Source organism: Exophiala spinifera (genome assembly GCF_000836115.1).
Source record: "Exophiala spinifera strain CBS 89968 unplaced genomic scaffold supercont1.6, whole genome shotgun sequence".
Taxonomy (NCBI): domain Eukaryota; kingdom Fungi; phylum Ascomycota; class Eurotiomycetes; order Chaetothyriales; family Herpotrichiellaceae; genus Exophiala; species Exophiala spinifera.
The window spans coordinates 555,917-574,741 of record NW_015622518.1 but is presented as its reverse complement, the minus strand read 5'-3'; the positions used below and the strand labels follow the sequence as shown (position 1 = coordinate 574,741).

The 18,825-nt window shown below is 51.9% G+C and overlaps 9 protein-coding genes across 9 annotated transcripts; 4 read left to right on the top strand and 5 right to left on the bottom strand.

The window, feature by feature from the left end:
- Nucleotides 1-284: 284 nt before the first annotated feature.
- Nucleotides 285-1,736, bottom strand: PV08_08126 (uncharacterized protein; the record flags this gene model as incomplete). The annotated part of the gene is made up of 1 exon (XM_016382452.1): nt 285-1,736. The coding sequence occupies one exon, from the start codon at nt 1,734-1,736 to the stop codon at nt 285-287; it is 1,452 nt and encodes a 483-aa protein (XP_016233155.1).
- A 471-nt stretch (nt 1,737-2,207) lies between these two features.
- On the top strand, nt 2,208-3,544 carry PV08_08125 (uncharacterized protein; the record flags this gene model as incomplete). Its single annotated transcript, XM_016382451.1, has 3 exons — nt 2,208-2,313; nt 2,366-2,483; nt 2,530-3,544. The coding sequence occupies 3 exons, from the start codon at nt 2,208-2,210 to the stop codon at nt 3,542-3,544; spliced, it is 1,239 nt and encodes a 412-aa protein (XP_016233154.1).
- Nucleotides 3,545-3,613: 69 nt separating this feature from the next.
- On the bottom strand, nt 3,614-4,265 carry PV08_08124 (uncharacterized protein; the record flags this gene model as incomplete). The annotated part of the gene is made up of 3 exons (XM_016382450.1): nt 3,614-3,638; nt 3,693-4,174; nt 4,224-4,265. The coding sequence occupies 3 exons, from the start codon at nt 4,263-4,265 to the stop codon at nt 3,614-3,616; spliced, it is 549 nt and encodes a 182-aa protein (XP_016233153.1).
- A 705-nt stretch (nt 4,266-4,970) lies between these two features.
- Nucleotides 4,971-5,992, top strand: PV08_08123 (uncharacterized protein; the record flags this gene model as incomplete). The annotated part of the gene is made up of 2 exons (XM_016382449.1): nt 4,971-5,037; nt 5,127-5,992. The coding sequence occupies 2 exons, from the start codon at nt 4,971-4,973 to the stop codon at nt 5,990-5,992; spliced, it is 933 nt and encodes a 310-aa protein (XP_016233152.1).
- A 1,268-nt stretch (nt 5,993-7,260) lies between these two features.
- Nucleotides 7,261-8,894, top strand: PV08_08122 (uncharacterized protein; the record flags this gene model as incomplete). The annotated part of the gene is made up of 2 exons (XM_016382448.1): nt 7,261-7,479; nt 7,578-8,894. 2 exons carry the CDS (start codon nt 7,261-7,263, stop codon nt 8,892-8,894), a joined length of 1,536 nt encoding a protein of 511 aa, XP_016233151.1.
- A 349-nt stretch (nt 8,895-9,243) lies between these two features.
- Nucleotides 9,244-11,263, bottom strand: PV08_08121 (uncharacterized protein; the record flags this gene model as incomplete). The annotated part of the gene is made up of 4 exons (XM_016382447.1): nt 9,244-9,861; nt 10,008-10,512; nt 10,585-10,974; nt 11,073-11,263. The coding sequence occupies 4 exons, from the start codon at nt 11,261-11,263 to the stop codon at nt 9,244-9,246; spliced, it is 1,704 nt and encodes a 567-aa protein (XP_016233150.1).
- A 1,038-nt stretch (nt 11,264-12,301) lies between these two features.
- PV08_08120 (uncharacterized protein) lies at nt 12,302-13,472 on the bottom strand (the record flags this gene model as incomplete). The annotated part of the gene is made up of 3 exons (XM_016382446.1): nt 12,302-12,535; nt 12,598-12,997; nt 13,057-13,472. The coding sequence occupies 3 exons, from the start codon at nt 13,470-13,472 to the stop codon at nt 12,302-12,304; spliced, it is 1,050 nt and encodes a 349-aa protein (XP_016233149.1).
- A 622-nt stretch (nt 13,473-14,094) lies between these two features.
- Nucleotides 14,095-17,840, top strand: PV08_08119 (uncharacterized protein; the record flags this gene model as incomplete). The annotated part of the gene is made up of 2 exons (XM_016382445.1): nt 14,095-14,260; nt 14,398-17,840. The coding sequence occupies 2 exons, from the start codon at nt 14,095-14,097 to the stop codon at nt 17,838-17,840; spliced, it is 3,609 nt and encodes a 1,202-aa protein (XP_016233148.1).
- A 111-nt stretch (nt 17,841-17,951) lies between these two features.
- On the bottom strand, nt 17,952-18,561 carry PV08_08118 (uncharacterized protein; the record flags this gene model as incomplete). The annotated part of the gene is made up of 2 exons (XM_016382444.1): nt 17,952-18,417; nt 18,476-18,561. 2 exons carry the CDS (start codon nt 18,559-18,561, stop codon nt 17,952-17,954), a joined length of 552 nt encoding a protein of 183 aa, XP_016233147.1.
- Nucleotides 18,562-18,825: the final 264 nt, after the last annotated feature.

Below are 18,825 nucleotides of genomic sequence, written 5' to 3'. Positions count from 1 at the left end.
GAACGGGCTCAGAATTCCAAAATAATTGTGAAACAGGACAGTGGGAAAGTGAGATGGGGTAGCAGACAACAAAACGAAAGAGAATAGCAGAACGATGGGAATAACCATCTTTGTCGGAAAATAAAGGAGCCGTCACCGGCCTCGCGTGCACATACAGAGAGGTCGCGAAGTCTCAAGATATCTCATTTCACTAGTCATCACAAATCCCGTGCACTCAGTACAAGTTTCCCAACGCCTTAATATTCAAGCATCGTTCTATGAACAAATTAGATATCGTTACAGTTTCATGCCATGAGTCCTCCCAAGACGACCTTCTGCAGGCCCATCATTTCTCTCTTCGCACTCTCTCGTGTGGTGTTCTCGAACTCTCGTACAATTGAAGACACCACGACTTTGCGGATTCGCCCATCGACTTTGGTGAAGAGGTCACCAAGCAGGGGGGTACAGACGGATGGCCCTGTCAATATCTGAAGCAACCTCTGGTATGTGTCTATGAGGACGTCGCATAGCGTCGCAAAGACTGTGAAGAAGTCCGGGATAAATGGTAAAGGCGGTGTCTGAAGATATGTGTAAGGACCTTCGTTTGGCAGGAGGGTTGAATTAGGGGAATCAGAGGGCGCCGGCGCTGGAAAAGACGAAAGGGTAGGAAAAGTGGCCGAGGACAGTGCCCCTGACGGGGACGGTGTCACCAGTGTGCTAGCCGTCGAAATGAAAGATGCACTGCTTGTTGTAGCATCAATCGATGGCTGTGGGCCGTGATGTCCAACTTCTGGCATGTTTGGCGGAGATGACGAGTGCGGCAGCATTGGCAGCCCGATGTCAGTCACTGGGCCGCTTGATTTGCGTGGTCTTGAGGTCGTTGCGGCTCTCTTGAACATCTGCGGAATTCTCGCTCGACTCAAGGAACTCGCCGTGCTCCCATCTGGGGGGTGTAGTTGTTGAAAGGACTCGAATTCGGTCAACAGAGTGTTCAGACTCTTCAAGAAATCTTGCGCAACGGCTGCATTTGCGCTAGAGCCATTTTGTGGCGGATGGAGATCGAAAATGGTGGGAAGAGACATGCCCAGTATCATGTAGTTCACGGCTCGCCGTGACAGGCGACTGGGAGTATACGATGGTAATTTGGCGATGTCCGCTTCGGTGAACTGGATTGTATTGAACCAGAATGATCTTCCTTCATGCGCCTTACGCAAGTAATCCAACGTGGCTATCCTCTTGTTTGCCAACTCTTGTATGTGTGCATAGACTGCGCTGGTATTTGTGACCCCCGAAACCACGGTCGTTGGAAGCAGACCGTTGATTGCCAAAGCAGATGCGACGTCCAAGTCCCCTTTGGTTGTTGCAGGCGATTCATTCGTGGCATCTTTGCTGCCAATTCTTCGCATTGGCAATCGTCCGTCGATCGAGCCATTAGTGAGGGGTGGAACAAAAAGGGGAAGCGCCATGTTGTCGCCCGAAGCCTGGCCGCTCACATCACTGTTCCTCCCAAGAGCAGGATCTGCTCTGATGGAATTCAGGGTTGCGGGTGCCGCAGGCGCAGTTGTCGTCCGTTGATATCCTGGTCGGGGTGCTCCTGAGTGTGGAGGGGACAGGGTCGCATCGATGGAACTATTAGATCCAAAGGGCTTGTGCCTGCGTGAGGGAGATCTGGTCAATTTGGAGAGGAATCCCGCTGTTGCTCCTCCTCCTGAAGCGCTTGAGCTGATAGAGCCATCGCGAGGTGAAAGCTCTGTCATACTAACAGGCCTCACCCGCACAGTTTGGCCGAATGAAAAATCGAGCCTAGACTGAGTGTGGTCCGTCCCAGGACGAAGTGTGAGTGGTGCTCCGGACGCTGTTACACAAGAGCCATGGCGAAAGGGCGCCGGAAGGGTGGTGGTACCTGCAGGAAGATGCTAGGGAGTGCTAGAGAACGCGCACGAGCAGGGGCTCATCGCCCGGGCTAGTGAGGCGTGTTGTTGTATGGAGTGCTCGTAGGGGGTCTGTAAAGTGTGGGGAGCCCAGCAATTCCACCGCAAGCCACTTTACAGGCTTGCGCCAGTAATCCCACGCCATCTGTCCCAGGCCCCAGGGGACCATAGTGTGCCGCTGCTCAAAGATTCTTCGGATGTACAAGCACCTGGTGTTTCAGCCTCGGTGAATTGCGCAAGGGTGTTTTCTTTCCGAATTCGTTCGTCAATCTTTCCGCTGATCCGGAACTCCTTGTGATGGACGTTCCCAAGCCTGGCGAGTGGCCAGTCGACCCTCAAGAAGATCAAGAGCCTCGAAAAGACCGCATCTGGGTAGACGGTTGCTTCGACTTTGCCCACCATGGTAGGTCGGACTATCGTTCAGGTAGGTCAAAACATCTGACAGATATTTCCAGGCCATGCCGGTGCTTTGCGTCAGGCTCGACAGTTGGGTAAAGAACTTTATGTTGGACTTCATTCCGACGAAGAAATCCTGGTGAACAAGGGCCCGACGGTTATGACTTTGAATGAGCGGTGTGTCCGCCGCTGTCTCGTTGAATTCGTCGACTGATCTTGCCAGTGTTGCTGCTGTTGATGCTTGCCGCTGGGCTACCAAGTCGATTCCATACGCACCGTACGTGACATCCTTGCCATGGATCTCCCACTATGGGTGTTGGTACGTAGTCCACGGAGACGACATCACTTCAGATGCTGGTGGCGAAGACTGCTACCGCTTCGTCAAGGCTGCAGGGCGCTTCCTGGTGGTCAAGAGGACTGCGGGAATATCTACAACTGATCTTGTTGGAAGAATGCTACTTTGCACCAAGACGCATTTCATCAGGTCACTGATGGATGAGCTCAAGAGCAACGATGATGGAGCTGAGAAGCTTCAGAAAATCAAAGAATATGCCACCGACGAGACTGCCCTCAATCCGGGGTGTGAAGTTTGGAATTGGGCTCAGGCTAGTCACGACAAGTCTTTACACGAGACGATTGATGCTGGGACCTTTTCGAACATCGTCTCTGGAAACGGCCCAAAGCCTGGTCAACGTATCGTCTATGTCGATGGCGGCTTTGACCTATTTTCGTCCGGCCACATCGAGTTCCTCAAGCGTGTCAATGAAGCAGAGAAGGGTGAAGCATATGTCGTGGCAGGCGTGCACAATGACGACGTTATCAACCATTGGAAGGGGTTCAACTACCCGATCATGAACATCTTCGAGCGTGGCCTTTGTGTGCTGCAATGCAAATACATCCATGCAGTTGTCTTTGGCGCTCCATTCGTTCCTTCAATACCGTATCTGGAGAGCATACCCTTTGGAAAGGTTGACGCCGTCTACCACGGCCCCACGTCGTATCTGACTTCGAGTTTCGATCCTTACACAGACGCAAAGAAAATGGGCATCCTTCGACAAATTGAAGCTCATCCATACGCTCATGTCAACGCAGAGGAGATTGTCGGCCGCATTCTCAAGGGCAGAGAAGCCTTCGAGGAGCGACAACGACGAAAGGGTCAAAAGGCAATTGGAGAGGAAGCCGCAAGAGAAAAAGAACTTCTAGAACAACGGCAATCAGAAGCAGGCGTAAATCAATAGTGCCATGTTGTCCCAGCTTTTTAACACTCTGGTGAAGCTATTTACAAACGTCAATGTTTCCGGAGACGATTAGACAAAGGTCCGGCAAGGATATCTGTGGGCATAATTAGCAAGGTTGATATCTCGAATTTCTAACGGAAGATCATACTTTTCTTCATAACTTTGGGGACCAAGCTCATATTTCACGGCGGATTTCCTGCCAAAGGCGGCTGGGTTCGGTGGTAATCCATTCTCTCCCAGGACCGCTGCTCCCTTTTCCGATTCGAAATACGCAGCAAGCCCTTTCTCGCCCTCCTGCTTGACAGCAACAAGTTGCTTTTGTCCCTCTTCTCCGGCCAATAACTTGGGACTTGGGTTGGCGGCACTTCCTACCGTTAAAAGACCGACGGCGTCTCTCTGTGTGACTGTGCTCAATTTAGGATATGCTCTTCGGACGTCTCTTCTCCAATATGGGTTGTCTGCGATATCAGCAGCTGGCGTTGTCACAGCTTCATCGTACGATGTAGGATCGAGGCCTCCGGGCGGCGGGTTTCGAAAGTGTTTGACGGGAACACCATTGCTCCGATTCGGGTCAACTGCAAAGAATCTGCGTATCGTTTCCCAGATGCCTGTGCTCTGTTGGGTATATTTCTAGTCCTGTTAGAAGTGGTTCGCGCAATTCGTGTAGCTGAGTTGGTACCTTTCCAACGGCGACAACATCTTTCAAGGGTTTTGTGGCCATTGTGGCCACGATACGAGCTCCCTTGCGAGCAGCTTATGGAAAGCAGCGAAGAAGTGAACCTTTGAGCACCGTCTTTCGTGTTGTAGCAGTGAACGCTATACGAAGAAGACGCATTCAACGTCGGCTTCATAGGCCAGTTGAAGCTGTCGCTTGGCTGTCACGTGATACAGCTCCAGTATGGTGGAGCTTTAAAACCTCTGACGCATTTTATTCTGCCGTACCTCGATTCGCAGTTCTACAATTCACTTTATTACAGTCGAGCAACATCGTTTGAGCTCCTCATTAGTCTCGTCCCTGACGTTCGATAATGTTGGACGAAGATGACTGTGTAAGTCCCTCTCAAATCACGGAAATTAGTGAATTCTACCTCCGTCCCTTCTGGTAAGAAAAAGCTGTGCGTATTGTGGATTTTCTGTCCCCCCTTCGAAAACGATCGTGGCACTATGGATGGACGCATGCCACGCCCCCCTAATCTGCCGGTCATGTTTACAAGTGTCCAAAGCCCAAACACCGGTGCTCGGAGACCCGTACAGCCATACAAGACTGCGGTCATCACCGCCGAAGAGCAGCCTTGCGGCAGACTCCGTGGCTTTCTATAGACTTGGCTAGCAAAAGGCCCAGTATTAACCATCCCCAGCTTTTCCTCCCCGTTGTGGTGATCCAGAGAACCATTGTTCCCTCCCTAGAAGTACGCCCTTGACTGAAATGCCAAAGTTCCAGCCAGTCCCCGATTCTTTTAGGAATCTTGAGGGTCAAGTGGTTGTGTTGACAGGTAAGTTGGACTGAGAACGACGCTGTCACTTGCCACTCGCTGTTGATGAGCTCTCGAAGTCGCTAACTAATCTTGCACTGCTTATTTAGGAGGTGCTCATGGCGTTGGAGAGGCAGTTGTTCGCTATTTGTACGAAAATGGTGCACACACCTTCTTCGGAGACATCGACGACAAAGCTGGTCAATCCCTTGTAGATACGCTCAAGGGAGGGAAGCCTTCACACGCAAGTTTGTACTGCTTGCATGTCGATGTTCGGAAATACGAGGACAACCTTGCCCTGTTTAAACTAGCATATGAGAAACATGGTAGAGTTGACCATGCATTTTCGATTGCCGGGGTTACTGAGCGACAGAATTGGTTTGAACCAGGCTTGGATCTCCAGAGCGTGGAGATTCCTCCTTCGACAACGGTATTGGATGTGAATTTGACCGGTCTATGCTATTTCGCCCGCATCGCGACGGTATATCTCCGGCAAGGAAACGAGACTCGCGCGCACGACAAATCCATCTGCCTACTTGGATCTATCGCCTCTTTCAAAGAACAAGCTGGTCTGTTCATATATCAGCCAAGTAAGCATGGCGTGATTGGCCTCATGCGTTCAACACGGAAGATGCTAGATCATGAATACGGCATCAGGATCAACACAATCTGCCCATCCCTTATCAATACAGACATGGCTTCTCACATGTACGATCTTTGGAGAGGACGGGATCTACCGGTCAATGAGGCACATGAGGTGGCCGAGTATGTCTTGACGCTAGCAAGCATACCACAAAGCCCGTTCGTGGGAACTTTGACAGGCCTTGCAATCTATATTGAAGGGGGTAGGGGCTGGGAAATTGAAAAGGATCTGGATAGAGCTGAGATACACTGGTTAGGTGAGAAGAACACCAAGGCGGTTGCGAGAATCGAAGAAGCCTTGGGGGTGGGCCTAAGCTGGACTCAAACCAAATGATCCTCCGACTGCTACATGTCTGGAGTAAATTGGAGACACCTCCTTGTCCCCAGGTCTTGAAAAGAGATATCATCTGGGAATATCATAAGCTGCGTCGACTCCCGATTGGAGTTCCCTTCGACTCCCGCGTGCTGGAAGGCATATGGGAGGTCAAAATGCCCTAGATGAGGAGTGCGCCGAATGCACCTTTCCGGAGCCTGTATTGCATAGATATTTCATTATCGCAGCTATGGACAAATCGAGCATTCTTGGAAGACACCAGATCGATATGGCACCGACGCTGATCGCCGCAATCGAGTGCTTCAACTCGAGTCTTATCAAACTTCAGACTACTCCTGACTAATGACAAAGTGGCCAATCGATGGAGTGGGCATCCACTTGGAAGCTCCCCGCCTGTCTGGTCCCGACGATTCGGTCGCAGAGCCTCTCTGCTGGATGTGTTGGATGCCTTGATGCAACACGCAACTTCATCATGTCGACCGCACCAGGGGCGGAGGACCAAGTCGCAGGACGAGGCCTTCATTGTCAGGACGGAGGATTGCGGCCACCGTAAGTCATTCTCATGCCTGCTCAGATGCGAGGAAACCTCCGGGTTCTTTACCAGCTGTCCTTCAAAGCTTGTCCACCGGACAACCGAAGTAAGGAGGACCTCGCTATCTCATCAAAGGGCAAACTCTGTGTTTTGGCCTCGACTTCCTAAGATCCCCTATGGTAAATCTCCTATTCGAGACCGAGTTTACCTTCATTATCGGCGCTTAGAGTTTGTGTCTTGACCCGTCAGACTTCGCCGATATCTACAACAAGCTTTCAAGTTGGCCGTACATGTTCTAGACTACAGGGGGTCAAACATCATTTTGTAGGTGTTGAGTTGGCAAAGGCCACAATGAATGTGTCTGGACCCTAGCGGTACGAGGTCCGAGGAACGCTTCTACGACTTTAGCATTTCTTGGTATTCGGCGGACGGCTCGAAACAAGCCAATTTCGCCCTCGAGACCGAGCCGTCTTATCTCTGGGCGAAGCATTGTGGTCTGGACCAAGTCCGCGCCTATTCGTCGGCGACACCCCTATCTCGAGGAACGGCTCAGATCTAGCAAGTGAGCGCGGAGTACTCCTGTGCTTGGCACCCTCCGCCCAGTCTTGCTTGGTATCAAGGGCTATGATAACGAAGAGGCGTATATATATGACGGTAAGGAGGAGATGGTGGGTAGTCATATCCGGAGCCTGTGCTTCTCATTCTTTGAGCGTCACCCGTTACACGTTTCGTCGCCATGACTTCCGAGTACGAGTCAAAGGAGATCAAACTCACCGTCGATGCCGCGGGCATTGCGACCGACGCCGCTGCAGGGGAAGTGAATGAGAAGTCGTTCTGGTTCAAGTCGCGAGAATGGATTCGAAGCATTGGAGCCGAGGAGCTGGGTATCGAGCGCATTCCAGAAGAGATGCGAACGAACCAAAACCCGAGCGACCTCTTCACTGTGTTCTTTTCGGTAGGTCTTTTTCATACCTCTCTGGGCAGTCCAAACGCACGGCCTATCTCAAAGTGCTCAGGCATCTCCGTTGTCGCAACATTGCTAACGGCGTCTAGGCCAACTGTAATACTGCCACGCTCGCCCTCGGGTTTCTCGGTCCCACGCTCTTTGGACTTGGGTGGTGGGACTCGTTCTGCTGCCTCCTCTTCTTCAACCTATTGAGTGCAGCTGTCCCAGCATTCCTTGCATGCTTCGGCCCGAAGCTGGGGTTGAGAACCATGATCATCCCTCGATATTGCTTTGGATGGTGGCCTGCAAAGGTTCTCGCGGTCCTAAATTGCATCAACCAGATTGGCTGGGCCATGGTGAACGCCATCAGTGGAGCTAGCGTCCTATACGACGTTGGTGACGGTGATCTACCGCTTTCTGTCGCCGTTCTTATCATCGGTCTCTGCGCCATCATACTCGGTCTCTTTGGGTACAAGATACTCCATCTGTACGACCGATATTCGTGGATCGTCATGTTCATCTGCTTCATCATCTTGGCCGGCTTCGGTGCCAAACACTTCATCAACGTCCCCATGGGCTCAGGCTCGTTGGAAGCGTCGAACGTCTTGTCCTTCAGTACAGCCATCATCGGCTTCGAAGTCGCGTGGCTTCCCGTCGCCGCAGATTATGGCGTCTACATGCGAGAAACGACAAGTGATCGCAAATCATTCACCTATGCCTTCCTCGGATTTTTCACCAGCCAATTGTTCGTTGAACTGCTCGGAGCTGCAGTCGGCACTCTCAGCGTCAGCAGTGACAGCTACTTCACGGATGCTTATGACGCCCGAGGCATTGGCGGGCTTATCGGCGCATCCTTTGGAGCGTACGGCAAGGGCGCAAGAGGCTTTGGCAAGCTCATCGAAGTCCTCCTCGGCCTGTCGTGCGTGGCCGTCATCACCATCAACATCTATTCCCTCGGACTGAGCGTGCAGATGGTCACCCAGAAGCTCATGGTTGTGCCTCGCTTGGTCTGGTCCCTCATCGGGTCCGTGATATTCTTGGCGGCTGCCATGGCTGGCCGCGACCATCTCGAGGAGGCCATGGAGAATTTCTTGTTGATATGTGCGTACTGGATTGTGCCGTTCTCGACAATCATCATTGTCGAGCACTTGATCTGGAGACAAGGGTACAAGTACGATCTGAATGCCTGGAATGACCGGACAAAGCTCCCGTACGGTATCGCCGCGTCGGTCGCCTGGGTCATCGGGACCGTGCTCTCTCTGCTCTGCATGTCCCAGGCATGGTGGGTTGGACCCATTGCCGCTGGCATTGGAAGCAGCCCATACGGAACGGACATTAGCTGGATCCTCGCGTTTGCAGCTACCGCCGTCATTTACGTGCCGCTGAGAATCTGGGAGCAGAAGAAATGGCACATGTTTGGATGATAGCCGAATGAGCTTGTGTGTGAATCAAGATGTTAAATCTCTTACCGGAGATAAAAAATCTACCTTGTGAAATATAATCTTGTCATAGCTATTATCGTTGGAGCATCTGTCTGGAACTTCTTCAATCGCATCAAAGTAATAATACATGAATACATGGTTTGCGTGCATGCCTCCTTGCTGCCAGACTACTTTTAACCGCAAATGCACAGCCACACCAATATTAGTAGCTGTCTACCTACCTACCTATCCACCTCTATCTACTGTCACTAGTACATTGAGCCCATGAGCTAGATCTAATCTAACACCGCGTTCCACCAAGTAGTCGGCCTCATGCCATGTCGCCGATACCTCACTGGTCCGGTACGGGTGGATAATCGACCTGGTCCAAATAGAAACTGAGATCACCCCTCTCCTTATCTGCCACTGTCCACCCGTTGCCCAGCCACTCGAGCAAGTCATGTCCGCGGAGACTCTCGTACTCGTAGTCCTCCCACCTGGGGTGCTCCAGGGTGGCGCGAGCGTGCAGACTACTCCCGGGCCACAGACCCGTGATCTTGCCGTTGACCTTGTACCAGCTCGTGCAGTCGTCGACGTGCACGGTGAGCGGGAAGTAGGCGTCGAGGAAGCTGTTCCAGCTGTCTAGGGCCGAGGGCTTGACTTCGATGCTGCGCAGGTGTTCGCGCGACAGCTTCTGGACCGCCTTGACGACGTACCCGATGATGCTCTCGAAGATGATGAGCAAGCTCCCACCGCCCGTGGCGGAGTTGGGCCCGCCTATGAAGAAGTAGTTGGGAAACCCGGGCACGGAATGGGACATGTACGCCGATGCGTGATGCGACCACGCGTCGCTGATAGAGGTGCCCTCGCGTCCTACGATGGGGAACTGGGGCATGAAGGACGTGTCGAATCCCGTGGCACAGGCGATCGCATCGACTTGGTACTCTTTCCCGTCCGAAGTCAAGATGCCCTGTGGAATGAGATTAGATGCGTGTCAGCTTGTAAAGATGTGTTTGTGTAGGAGGGAGCGAGAGAAAGAGTGAGAGAGTGTGTGTACCGGAAAGAAAAACAAGAACATGCGCGAAACCAGGTACGACAAAACACAACTGGACGTACATTCTCGGTCACTTTCTCAATCGGCGTGGTTATAAAGTCCACATTATCCTGGGTCAGCGCCTCGAGGTAGCCCGGCCCAGGAGTCAATCTCCTGCACCCGGGGACAAACTTGGGCTTCAGCGCCGCGAACACTTCGGGCTTGCTGGCCAGCTTCGTCTTCATGTTGGTCATGATGGCTTCGGTGCCGGCCACCTCCTCGGGCGACCCGGGGAACAAGCACGGGTAGTCCATGTTGATGAACCGCTCCATCGACTTGCGGAACGCCTTGTAGTATTCCTTGTCGTTGGCGAACCTCCGCAGTTCCTCGGCCGTGTAGGTATAGTTCCCGGGCTCGTCGCTCTTCGCAATGGTGTCGGTCGTGAAGCTTCCACCGAACGGCTGGCTGATCCATGTTCCGCCGCGCGCAAAATTGTACACGGCGGCTGCTTTTGCTTGCAGTTTAGGAAGAATTTGGATCGCCGACGAGCCGCAGCCGATCAAGGCGACTTTCTGATCCGTCCAGTCCCTGTCAGTCGCGTGTCAGAAGAATAAAAACCAAGGGGATCTCACTCAAGTTTCGTCGATGTACACGGCTTACCATGAACTGTCCCAGTCCGCCGAGTGAAGCAGCTTGCCTTTGAAGTCGTGAAGGCCGGCGATGGTCGGCCACTTCCACTTGTTGAGCAAGCCCGTCGCACTGATCACCACTTCGGTCTCGATGTTTTGCCGGGACTTGACACCGTCGGCACCGCATGTTTCCAGCTCGACATGCCATACGCCGGCATCTTGGTCCCAGGTTGCTCCCGTGACTCTCGTGTTGTACTGGACCTTCTCAGACACGCCGTACTTCTTCGCTACCCCTTTCACGTACTCCTGGATCTCGGCCCCTGGAGAGAAATACTTGGACCACTGCGTGTTGGGTTCGAATGTGTATTGGTATACCGCGGACGGAATGTCACACGCAACTCCAGGATAGCGGTTTTCGTACCTTGACCCCTCGTCAGGATGGTGTCTTTTCAAGGTCGATAGCCCATACAGGATAAGGGCTATTTGTCCCACAGCAAGGACGCTAGGGATGCTACGTACCAGGTGCCACCAAGTGAAGGATTCTTCTCCACGATTGTGATTTTGAGGTTGGCAACATACTGCCTCAAGCGAATATATGTGCCAATTCCAGACACCCCGGCTCCGATGATGAGGGCTCTGATTTCCCGCCCCTGGTCGACAGGTCTGTCTTGGAACTGGAATTTGGACTCTTCCGTCGATGCCATGATCATTTTGATGCTTCTCGAAACAACGCGTGTTCGAGCAGAGATCTCTGGGTCCCGGAATTCCTGCACCTACCTACCTCTGCGGAGCACCGTCTCCAGGCGGTCTGGGGACTTGGTATCACCATTAAAGACATCCTCGGCATGTGGCTATATCCTCTCGAGGAGTTTGCCGTCGAGAGAGCTGAAGTCTAGATATCGAAGGGTTGACGCTAGAAAGCGCCATCCCGGCTTGGGGGGGCCTGGGCCATTTCTCGCTATCTCGTGGCTGGCGGAGATGTGCGGACAACGTGCCAGCCTTCCGCTGTAGTTGGCAACCGAGACGGAAGTATGAAAGTGTACTCCGTATGAGATGATATTTAATAGCCTAGCCAAACACGTAGCACCCAGATTTCTGCTATCTTAACTGAGGCCTCTTCTAGGCCAGCCTGGTGAGCCTCTTCTAGGCCAGCCTGGTGAGCCTCGGTCGGCAAGGCTGAGCCCTTTCCGGATCGCGCTGAAGACTGGCAGGGTTTGCGGCAGCGCTCTCTCCTCAAGATCCTTAGGCTGTTTCCCAACCTTGGTTCGGACACTCACGACAATCCCGATGAACAATTTGGAAGAGTTTGCAACAGAAACACGAACATTGTGAAGACTTCCACTCAAGTCTGACTCCAGAGCGACGTCCGCACCGTGTGTTTGGTTCCGTCGGATCGAATTGAACACAGGATCAAGAGGTGATCGAGGAAGTTTTGCAATTGCATCTCTGAATGCTTCACCTGCCTTTGAGTGGGCTTTAGTTCAGTGTTTTAATATCGTCTGCTTCGATAATGTCGTTGGTGAGACCAGCGCAAACGGCGCCGCCAAATAACCCTTTAAAATGTGGAGAATGGTGTCCAAAGCACATGGAGAGCCGGACAGAAGGACCGGGATGATGGATTCCAAGCACAACACTAACCTCAGGGGGATTGCTCCCCGAGAGCAGAAAGCGTAAAAAGGGTTCATAAAGCGACGAGTTCAGGGAAGCATATGCGTTCTCTTCACCAATTTATCACGAAGCAAATCTCTTCATGAGAGGAAACTTGCCGCAAAGCCCAGCTCGGAGATGTTCCCACTCACGACCTTCGCATCGTCCGTTACATTCATGCTGCCTCCAAACGTATGCTTGGCGTCGTGCTTTTGTGCAGGACCAATATTGCCTTGCACTAGCTTCCCTCTACCACGTACCTGAACACTGGCAGTGTACACATGGCCTGTGACGGGGAACGCGGATGCAGTCTCGTCCGACTTTTGCTGCAATAGCTGATTCCAAATGTTAACATTGCCCGTGATCATGGGATTCTAACTCGACTGAGAATACTTACCACGTCCGCTGCTGTCTTTCTGTTGCAGTACCATGCAAGAGCTTCAAAGACCTGATTAACTGCTCCGGTGGTGAGCTCAGACTGGTTCGGCTCTGGTTGTGCAAGCAGTTCTTCAACCCTTTTGAAGCGATCTTGTAGATCTGCGCCAGCCTCTAATATTTGTTCGAGGATGATTTTGGTTCCCTGAGACCCGTCGACTACTTTGTCGAGACTCTCGCGGATACTGGCGGTTTCTTCCTTGACTGCGTCGACCGACTGGCGTAATAAGTGAGTCTCTTCTCGATTTTTTGCTTGCTGGTCAATCAGCTGAGCACGGAGCTCCTTAGACTGTTGTTCGATTTCATCGAGTATTTTCGTCACTTGGCTTCGTTGAGCTTCGGTCATCTCATTGAGCAGCTTACTATATTGACGTCGTCAGGCTTATCATATAAGTCTGTGTCAGTACAGCAAAACACTTACTTTGCGTCAGTAGTGAGGTGAAGGTTGATCTCCTGGCTCAAGCCCCTCAATCGATCCTCCAAATTCAAGATATCTTTCCTCTTCCATAGACTACGAAGAGCCTTCTTAAGCGCTTCCTGTTTCGACCCATTAGGCGTCACCTTGAGTTTATTGAGTTCTATCGAGAGCTCTGTGGCGACTTTCAGCGCTCTTTGTCTCAGGTCTTCGAGTTCCCGGTCTCCGTCCGCTTCGTTTGAACCGTGCAAGTTTCCAAGGACATACTGGATGTCACGGGCAATAGTCTCTCGGTCGATGTTCTCTTCCAGGGCTCCTTGGGCGGAACTTCTGAGCTCGACAGCACATGCAATGACTTTGTACCCAAAGATCACAAGGTCGATTACAGCAGCGGCGGTGGAAATTGCTGTAGCAGGATCCATAGAATAGGGGCAGACACAAGCACAATATGTGAACTCTGCCGAAGGCGGGCACAGGTCTTGAGCTCTTTTATCCCTATTTCAGCTTCAGAGCTGCTGCGACGACTCTCCCCTTTGTTGTAGCCTGTTTAGTGCCCAGCGGATAAGGAAAAGGCGCAGATTTGTGGTGCGTCCATTTGCTCCCTCAAACCAAGTTATAGACGGAATGGTCTGTCTCCAAACGAGCCTCCCGCAAGCCCGATTCGCGGGGCCTAGTCAACTAGTTAGTATCGGGGTGCGCGACACTCTGAAGGAACGTACAGTAGCATGTAGCGCCGTGATCGCGAGGTGGGATTTGGGCAAACAAATTTAACCATTGGGTGGCTGTGAAGGGCTAACCGGCCCACAAGTCTGACCGTCTCTCAGATCACTCGGATCACCCAGTGCTCCTCCAATGGGGTCACAACTGCTCCAGACCGGTCCTGCTCGCGTCAGGGGCGGCGTCAAGCTTGCGACATCAGCCTTGTGGGCGGTGCGAGCCTGCGGATCAAGATAAACATTGCGCATCCAGCCCGACGGCCTCTCTAGCATCTTTCGGCATTGATGATCATATCTCCATCATTATACAACACATGAACCATTAACGATGTTCAACACTTCTATGACTCCGCCCCGAAACGATGAAGAACAACACGTACGGGGGCACAAGTATGGGAACGCCTCTGCCAGTGGCAATGCTCGCAGCGTGTTTGGAGATCTCAATCTCAATGTCAATCATTCGAATGTGCATTTGTTGGGTTCGGAAGGTCCTGGTGGGTGGGATGTGACCATGAAATGTCATGAGCCAGGTGGACTAACTTGGGTGCATGCAAACCAGGTCTCGAAGGTATTAATTTATCGGTCATACAAACGTCCTTCGTCGAGCTCCTTACCTGACTTTCAAGTCCAGAAGACTATCGGAATCTGCTAAATGAACTTGGCACTTCTCATCCAGAGGACGTCCGCGCCTCAATCCTTCGGGTGAAAGGCGATCTTGTCGAGGAATCTTGTCGATGGATTGATTCGGCCTTCCAAGAATTTTGCAGAAGCTCGAGGTTTCAATGTCTCTGGGTCTATGGCAAACCTGGAAAAGGCAAAACAATGGACCTTGTTTACCTGACGTTGCGGCTGCGATCGCTTGTGCCTCTTGATTCACATTCCTTTGTTGGATACTTTTTCTGCGATAGCCAGGTTCCGGAACAAAGATCGACAGCCTCATTCCTTAAATCCTGCATTAAGCAACTCCTGCGTCACGAATTCCAGGACCAGACTATTCATCACACAATGAAAGGTCTTAGCATGCATGAATACGCCTATGATGGACGAACTATGTTTACCTCGCGATTTGTCGAAGAAACTCTATTGCGCATGCTCCGGAAACTGCTTTCTAAGGTTCCGGGAAATGGCTATTTTTTACTTGATGCTGTGGATGAGTTTGAGGATCAAGCGTCCATATACGACGTCCTGCGGAAGCTGACTACAGACCCTGCTTGCTCGAGGGTGAAATGGATCTGCACTAGCCGGTCACCACCAGTCTTGCCAACAACCGTGAGGATCGAAGCACTTGCAATCGATCTTGAAGACACGAAACATAAAGAGTACATCTCAGCTGGAGTGAAGACTTTTATCCGATATAAAGTGGATGCCTTGTTCCCCTCAGCTGTTCAGACCGCCCTTCCAGAATCCGCATTATCGAAACAGCAAGCAAGAGAGCGGGCTGCAACAGTCAGTTTTCTTGTTGAGAGAGCGGAAGACTCCTTTCTGTGGGTCGCTCATGCCATTCGGAAGCTCAAGCAGCGACCTCTCAACCAGAGTATTCTGGATGACTCAGAATTAGGTCGACCCGATTCGCAGTATTCTCGAATCTTGCAACAGATTTTGGGTCCATCATCCTTTGCCAGCAGAGACAAGCCAGTACAAACTGATGGTGATCTTCGTGGTTTTGAGCCTCTCAGATTGATGCTGTCGATTCTATGTGTAACGTACAGACCTCTCACTTTAGACGAGCTTGATACTGTCTTGGACCATGCGTTGCCTACGCCGTCAAGACTTGACAGTAGAATAGGTCTAAAATATCATCGACGGCCATTGGCAGACGACTTATTGCAACAATGCAACTGGCTGCTAGAAGTCCGCGACGGTGTTGTGCGTTTCGTGCACCTGACGGCGAAGGACTATTTGATGGACATGGCTAACACGGATTTCGAGTTCGACAAGTCCCGCGGACATACCTCACTTACGCTGGCCTCTCTTTCGGTCCTTTGTAAGCGCTCCAAGAGGAGGATGACTCGAACGGCGCCTCTCGGTGGCGCTGCTCATGGCTTCATCGACGAGCACGCAGCCTCAAATGCCGGCTTTGACAGCTATGCTCGCGAGTTCTGGGTTCGACACTTCCGCGAGCTAGACACTTGCGAAGACGAGACCAAAACTGCAGTCGAGGAATTCTTGACTTCAAAGGAAGGTGAGGCGTGGTTCGAGTATCTTCGAGTCAAAACCGATCTCGCTGCATATCCCCTAGTAATGTCACCGGGCGACGAGTTCGGGAATCACCCGCCATCTTTATTACTACGAAGTCAGCACCAGCTTGAAGACAAATGTGCGACACTTGGCCTATGGACATTCTTGCACGTACATTGGAAGGCAACGTCCCGGTTCCCAGACGCACAGCGCCTGAGCACTCTCGTATCACTGGCTGCAGCAAACGGTCATCTTGGAGTCGTCCAGTTGATCTTCTCACGAGCTGAAAAGGCTCAGAGGCTGAATCAAGGTGGAAGCAACGAAGTGTTACACGACCTGCGGACACGCGCTATCTACGCCAGCGTACTAAATGGCCACACGGACATCCTCCGCTATACCTTAGGCACGGCCCAAGATGAGTTTGCTATACCTTTAGTATATGCCCTACTTGTTGCTCAGCGGGGTTATGCAGAGACTCTAGACACTCTTTACGGCGCGAAGCTGATTGGGGTCGATCAAGACAGGTCATTTGGGACAGAGTGGTCCGATACCATAAAAGTCGTAAGGCGAGCGGGTGCCAAGAAGGAATTCGGATGGGTATACACCGACGTCAGCCGGGAGAGAGGAGCGCAGCTCCAGTTTTCGTTCCCAGCAATTCAACAGGGTGCATCTGAGCCAACTCCAAACAGTGTGAATGGCAAGCCATCTTACACTTTGTATACCTCTGGTCAGGAGAGTGCGCCGGAATGGGTGATTAACAACCTGACGCTACAATTCGGGGCAGGCAATATTGTGGACGGGGTGTCAACCTCGCGTAAGGCAACTGTGTTCAGCTTGGTTGATTCAATTGACGCAGTTGTTACACCCGGGCCGGGTTTATCGTCTCGACTAACAGACAAGTGGGAGCTACGAGCAGGAACCAAAAAGGCCCGTGTTTTTGATCATGAAAGGAAGCCTTACTTGGATGTCACTGAAGTCGTCGGTTGGTATGAACCTGCGATTCTCCAAGATCTGATATGTGGGACGCAACACAGCAAGTGGTCCCCGGAAGACTTTGACGCCATCCGCCGAGGTGTCTGGCACTCTATACCTGTGAAAGTCCAACTAGCTGGCCGCTTCAAAAGTCCGCTGCAGGTTGCTGTCGAGGCGGGCCATTCAGAAGTTGCGCAAGTACTCTTCAAAGCAGGCTTGGATCGCTCCTCGAAGAATGTACAAGCCTGTTTCCGTATTGCCATTGAGGCCGAAAACTATGACCTTGTCGAGACCTTTCTTGAAGCCGGCGTCGACCCGGAGCTAAAATTCCTGGATCTGGATCTGGATCTAGAGAAGGCGCAGGAGTATCTTTGCGGCTATCATAGCAGGTCCAGATACGCCCTTGGCAAATATCTTTTAAAGACACTCGAACCATACAGAGCGGGACTGAGCGTTCTGTACGTCGCGGCATTAAAGGGACATCACTGGATAGTCAGGTTACTTTTGCGATATTGTACTCCATTGAAGTCAAAACGGATCTGGAATCTCGCCGTCAAAGCCTCCCACCTTCCAACGCTGAAGTCGAACACACCGTATAAAAGGAATGCGGCGGTAATCTTGTGCTTTGAGCTCATTTCGAACACCTTCGGACAGTTGCCGCCGGGGTGGAAATCGCACAAGACCGCCGGCGAGCCCTACTTTGCCAATTTAGCTTCACTCGAGCAGTACACGACCTGGCAAGACCCCCGCGTTCCGGAAGACTCGAAGGAGACCTTCTATGACGGGAGAGAGAATCCTCCCAAACACGTCTTGTCTCCCGGCGTTGTCGACGCATATATCGAGGCCAATTATCCGATCACCGCGGCAGACGACAACGATAGTAATGACGACGACGAGGAGGAGCGTCCATTGGGCCTCGATTAACTTTACGCTGGTTGATATCGAAAGACCATATCCTAGATATTCTTCCTGGAAATCATACCATCCTCTGAACAATACCACACCTCGGTCTTACTGACAGTGTCGTGGTGGGACTCACTGAGACACCTCCACCAGCTCGATATCAATGGTGACATAGTTGTCAAAATCTTCCAGGTTCGCTGCACTGGGGGCATACCACCACGGTACCCAAGCACCAGAGTCCGCGTCCGGTACCGCAATCCATCTACTCGAATTTAGGTCCTTGTCAAACCTTAACAAGTTCCGCCCATGGTCTTCCACGACGATCCAACCAGACGAAAAGACGCTCACCCCGATCAGGGCTGAGCTCCTCTCCAGCTGCGACTCGATTGCGATCTGATATTCGCCCTTGCCGACAGGGCCTCGTAGTGTACAGTAGCGCGCATCGTCTTCGGCAGTCGAGTCTCGTAGTGCCAGATACCGCGACCCAGCACGCTCGATGAATCCCGCACGACATGGGACCAAGCCGTGCGTCGAGCATGTGGCAAGGTGTCTTTCTGGCATCTCGCACAGAGCGGTCCCGTGAATCATGGTGTTCCCCCTTTGCCATCGTCAGTGCAGTCCATCAGAAAAGAGCTTAAAATTTACAGCCAACGTACCCAATGACCTGAAGCTGATAACTGGCTCCTAGCGAGACGTTGGAGGCCAGGACCGACATTGCCGAGGTTGATGTGAGCATCGCCATGTCGTCGCAAGACTTGTATCGGAAGCGAAGCTACACACTCCCTTGTTCAAGGAAGACGAGTGACTCAAAGTCGAAACTGAAGATGACCATTATTCCATTCTTGTTTTAATTAATGAAATCATGGGCGGCAAAGGCTTTCTATGCACTGCCCTTTCAACACGCCTCGAGGCCGAATCTGGACTTTATTAGACTTTGTAAACTTTGCCAAACCTGTCCTTTGATTTATAGCCGTTGCAACTCTATATTTAGCAGAGTCTCGCGAGT